The sequence below is a fragment of the Mandrillus leucophaeus genome, unplaced genomic scaffold (assembly GCF_000951045.1).
Source record: "Mandrillus leucophaeus isolate KB7577 unplaced genomic scaffold, Mleu.le_1.0 Scaffold14, whole genome shotgun sequence".
Lineage (NCBI taxonomy): Eukaryota > Metazoa > Chordata > Mammalia > Primates > Cercopithecidae > Mandrillus > Mandrillus leucophaeus.
Window position 1 is genome coordinate 1,876,356 of NW_012101365.1, and position 5,650 is coordinate 1,882,005.

The 5,650-nt window shown below is 37.3% G+C and overlaps 1 protein-coding gene across 3 annotated transcripts in view; it reads right to left on the reverse strand.

Annotated features, from left to right (window-relative positions):
* Positions 1-276: 276 nt before the first annotated feature.
* Positions 277-5,650, reverse strand: part of ZCCHC11 (zinc finger, CCHC domain containing 11) — a 100,040-nt gene continuing 94,666 nt past the window's right edge. Inside the window, exons 28-29 of one of the 3 annotated variants that reach the window (XM_011973769.1) lie at positions 2,191-2,349; positions 277-1,005 (exon numbers count right to left, since the gene is read on the reverse strand). In XM_011973769.1, the coding sequence (XP_011829159.1) occupies positions 938-1,005; positions 2,191-2,349 (227 nt within the window). In that variant the 3' untranslated portion in view covers positions 277-937. The remainder of the gene's footprint in view (positions 1,006-2,190; positions 2,350-5,650) is intronic. The other 2 variants (XM_011973770.1, XM_011973768.1) reach the window with 2 other exon arrangements.

Sequence of the window (5,650 nt, forward strand, 5' to 3'; positions counted from 1 at the left end):
AAATACTTTTCAATTCAGACTCCAGCATGTAAATTTCCTTTTTGGAATTTACTGCTTTGCATTTCAGTTTTTATTTTCAAAGACAAATGGAAATGGCTTCTGCTTCTAACAACCTCATAATGGGTGTTGTGAACATTCAACCAAATAAAGGATATGAAATGATACTTGACTCTCTAAAACTAAAACCTGAGAGTTAGAATGCTCTATTCACTGAAATTAAAAGAAATCTCATTACATAATATTTCCATCATCTATACAATAGATGAATTAACCAAATTTAACTCTTGTCAAAAAGATTTATTAACTTAAAATAGAAGTACTCCAAATACAGACAAAATCAACTTTCCGTTCAAGTTTGAATGTTCAATATACAAGTATGGAAAAGAAAAAAAATCTGAATCTTCATGTTGTAATTTTATTTTATTTTTTGACCTTTTAAAAAGTTTTTGGCACTACAAGGTTCTGTAAAGAATAGAAGTGACAAATTTAAAACACATGAAATTCTTTCCTAACTCTTAAGAACAATATATAAAGTCTGAAGCAACCAAAGTATGAATACAGCTAATAGAAAATAAAGAATGTAATTTTTTAAATTCTCTCTTTATACAATTCATCAAGGTTAAACAAAACATAAAATTCCCTTAAAAATAGGGTAATAAAATAGATGAAATTTGTATCACTCAATTTGGTGATACTAGTAAAAACTATAGTTCATATTTATATACAAATAATACAGTCTGTAAAAACAGTCTTAGAATTTAAATAAGCTATCTAAACGTGTTAAAATTTTAAATCAGGACCTGATTTGTTTTGCTTTCCATTAAATGTCACTTTTTCTGCTGAATGTAACTGACATTGAGGTACGGATACCCTTGAGACAGCAGGATTGGCTGGTTGCTGTGCATCGGTAGACCAGCTGAAAGAAAATGGACTCGCATTACTCCGACACGTTTCCTCTTGGTGGGTGGGGACAACGCTCTCTACACCGACGGGTGGCACATCTGTCTGTTGGATACAACACAGACAGGAAACTGAAAGGCTTGTGCCTGTTTATCTGACAACACCTTAGAATTAACTTATAGTTAACTTTCTTTTTTTTTTCTATTTATATAATAGGAGGAGATAAAGCATGCTGCAAAACATTTGAGAGAGTGGGGAGAAAAAGGAAGGAGGGAAGGAAATATCTATATGTGAAAAAAGCAAAGGACACGGAAGACAGAGAGGAGGAATCAAAGGGAAAAAACCCACTAGAGAAGAGTTGCAGACCTCTCCCCTCCTAAAACGGCTTATGACTAATAATAACTTCCTTCAGTCCCAGTTCTTTGCTCAAGAGAAGAGCTCAACCACAGTCAAGGCTCTGCCACTCTATAATACAGGGATGCCCCAGTAGTATATGGCCAGACTCAGACAATGCCCATAAGAACAAATACCTCTGAGGCAAGTAGGTTAGATAAAATGCTCCAAGTTTCTAGGAATTCTTAGTTTACAATATTCATTACCCAGTGAAAGCCACTATTAGTACTATAATAGCACCAGCAGAACATAATAAATTTTAATGTCATTCAAGTCCTACGTTTACTAAACAAATCTGATTATGTCTTCGTTCCACTAAAAACCTTTCATTAGATCCCCATTGCTCAGTAAACCAAGTCCAAACCCCATAATATGGTCTAAGCCTACCCTCTCTAGCCTTATTTTATCACCATCTTTCCCATATACCTCTGTCCTCTAGCCCTAATATTTTCTCTTCTTTTTCATCATGCCAGGCAAAACTCAGTGACTACATATATTAATCCTTCAGCTAAGCATACTCCTCCTCCTCTCTCATCTCTAGGCAAAAAATATTCCTGCATCTCTTTCAAGATCTAACTCAACTGTCAAAATCTTGTGATGTAATAATCTCTTAAATCCACATCCTGTTTGGATTTGCTAGGCCCCTAACTGATTCATCTAAACTCCTTTTCTATTTAACATGTCTGGCTTTCCTAATAAAATGTGCATCAAGTAATGGAGATTTTGTTTTACTCTTGCTTGAGCAACAAGCACCTAGCACTATCTAACACACAGTATGATCTCTCAGTAAATGTTTACTGAATTCATGAATTTTCACTCCCAGATCCTGGCCTTCACTAAGGCTCTCTATCCCAGAAACCCACCCAAGCCTGTTAACTAATTTGTATGCCATGGTACCTTGAGTATAGAAAGGTTTGTTGGGCTGAAATCGGGCATTTCCCTGATGCATGAAGTTCTGATGCAAACCATAAGGCCACGAAGCTGGGACAAGGGGGAAATGGGGACGCGGTGCATGTTCCCAAGGAATTGGAGGAGTCAGTCCTCGAAAGCCTGGCTCTGCATTTCAACAACAAGGGAAAAAGACATTTAAAAACATTAGTTCACTCACTGAAATATCCCTTCATTCCACAAAGATATATTCAGTACCTACCATTGGCTAAGAACTATGCTAAATGCAGAGAATACCGAACAAATTTTTTTAAAGAATAGAGCATTGGTATTTGCTCAAATTAGTCATGAGAGACATACAAGAAGATACATACACACACACACACACACACACACACAAAACATGTAATAATTGCTAGTAGAACAGGCAAAATGTTCTGAAGAGAGGGCTAACCCAGTCTTTGAAGGTTAGAGACAATCTTCCTAAGATGAATGACTAATTTGAGTTTTAAAAAACAAGGAAAAATTTAGGCAAAATGGGGAGAGGGTGGGGCGCATTTTAGAGAAAAGGAGTACAAAAGCATGAAAGCAGGAATGCACACCAAGTTTGGGGAACTGCAGAACAATCTGCAATATAGAGATAGGAGTGATGGAGGAAGTGGTAAGAGAAAAGGCGGGACAGGTAGGTGGGGATATACATTTCAAAAAACCTTAGTACATCATGCAAAGGAACTTAAGATTTTATCCTAAAGACAATGCAAACTATCCCAGAATCAACTATCTTGGCCTGGAAGGAGATCCTATTAGAAGCTTGAGGCATTGTGGCATAATGGTTGAGAACTTGGGCTTTGAGGCCAAACAGGTCTAAGCTTAAATCTCATTTCCTAAAACTACTAAGGTTCCATTTTGAACCTCAGATTGTTAGGAGGTTTACACTGGATAACCAAAAGAAAGTAGCTTGCACAAGAGCTAGCATATAGGCAGGTACTCAAAAAATGTAAGTCCTATTCTTTTTATGGCTAACTATCCCCCAAATCTTTCTATTTCCCTTTAAAATGTATCTTTAAGTACATTTTTTGAAGTGCAGTACCCAGTTTATATTCTGGATCATTTCTGGTGGTTTTTCTCATTCAGAGTCACTATATGCTAGGGAATAAAAGGGAATAACTGCTCCTATTCACTAAACTTTCCTAGCAGGAACTCAAATGAGGAAGTACGGGATAGGAAAGAGTAGGCAGCAAAAAACCTAAAGCCCTTGTGAACCGCATTCTTGTAAGCTGAATCTTCTCAGGAGGTGAGTTAGCTGACTGTGAATTCATAAAGCCCAAGCTACAACTAAGGGCTGAAGCTGAAGGGCTCAGGGTGTACAAAAATAAATGAAACCAGTATGTTCAGAATTAGGTCATAACCAAATGAGAAATGATGTTTTAACATAAAAGGGTATTTTTAAAAGATATATTCCAATTCCCTTTGCCTGTTTTTCATAACCCAAAATTTCCATAAAATGAGTAATACGATCTCATTAAAGATAATTTCAAAAAAGGGGGAAAAAACATATAATCATCTCCTTCTCTGATACAACTATGATTATTATTTTAATATATTTCCATTCAGTCCTTCCACTTTTAACACAGTGTAACTGTAGCTGTAATATCAATTATCAATTGAGTATCTATACAATGAATAATAGTAAGTAAAGTTTATTAGATAATAATACTATATAACAGGAATAATGTATCTAACATGGCAGGTTACTAAAGAGAAAACTAAACTACTAATAGAAAATGACAGACAAACAATTTTTTTGCTTCTAGAAGTTCAGTCTAATGGGTTATGCAGATGAGTAAGCAGGCAATTTCAGCAGTGTAAGACAAATGTTATGATATGGATATTAAGAAAATAAGGAGGACTTCCTGAAGAAAGTGATCTAAATTTAAAAATGGAAGATGAGTGAGTTAGCCAAGCTTTGAGGTAGCACAGAAGGAGGTGAGAGTGAGCAGCAGAGGTAACGGAGAGGACATTCCAAGCAGAAGGAACAACTTAAGATAAGCAACCAGGAGTAAGAGACAGTACAGTATGTTTGTGGGACATTAATTAGTTCATTGTGACTAAAACATTGAGAACAACAAGTGGCAGGGGGATGGAAGACTTGAAATTTAAAAAATGGAGCAGATACATCAAAGGGCAAAACACTGGGTCTGTCTTCATGGTTCTATAACTCAGTGACTATCACAATGCATATCATGGCATATACACAATAAATATGTTGAATGATATATAAGAAGGACCATGTATGCCATATATCCTTTGATCTTAGAAATCTAATTAAGTTACCATATTCTGGCACTTTTGCTCAACAAAACACCTTACTTGCTTTGTTCCAAAAGAAGCTGGAGATAGCAAAATAATGGATACTGGCAACAATTATCAATGGCAGCTAAGACTATTAAGTAAAAATTGATGAACTTCATAATGGATAATGGCTGATAAAACCTAACTCACAGATCAATCTTAAGTCACTAAAATAGTAACAACCAGACAGTAAGTTCCTTCTGAAGTGAGGAAACTGGAAATATATGGGACCCACCAAGCAGCATTCTTACCAAGAGAAAGAGCCTGACTCTAATCCAGTCTCTGAATCTAAATCCCAGTTTACAGGAAATACAGGGACAGAGGTACACATTAAACGATGCCACAAAGACATAATCAGCCAACTCCAGAATATGGGAAATTCTACAGTGCCTTCAAAAAATAGTTAATATTGGGGAAAAAAAACAGAAGCAGCAACTATTATAAAGGACAGTTAAGAGATATAAAAATAAAATACACAGTTTGAATTTTGATTCAAATAAATCAGTGACAGGAATACTTTTTTAGGCCGGGCACAGTGGCTCACGCCTATAAACCCAGCACTCTGGGAGGCCGAGGCAGGCGGATCATGAGGTCAAGAGATCAAGACCAGCCTGGCCAACGTGGTGAATGAAACCCCATCTCTACTAAAAATACAAAAATTAGGGCCCGGTGCGGCGAGGCAGGCAGATCATTTGAGGTCAAGAGTTCGAGACCAGCTTAACCTACGTAGTGAAATCCGTCTCTACTAAAATACAAAAATTAGCCACGCATGGTGGCAGGCACCTGTAGTCCCAGCTACTTGGGAGGCTGAGGCAGGAGAATCGCTTGAACCCAGAAGGTGGAGGTTGCAGTGAGCCGAGATTGTGCCACTGCACTCCAGCCTGGCGACAGAGCGAGACTGTCTCAATAAACTATATACCTTTTTAGAGAAACAGGAAAAAATGAACAAGGACTGGGTATTAGACGATACTAGCTATAGTAATGATCTCATGATTCTTTTTTTTTTTTTTTAAGACGGAGTCTCCCTCTGTCACCCAGGCTGCGGTGCAGTGGCCGGATCTCAGCTCATTGCAAGCTCCGCCTCCTGGGTTTACGCCATTCTCCTGCCTCAGCCTCC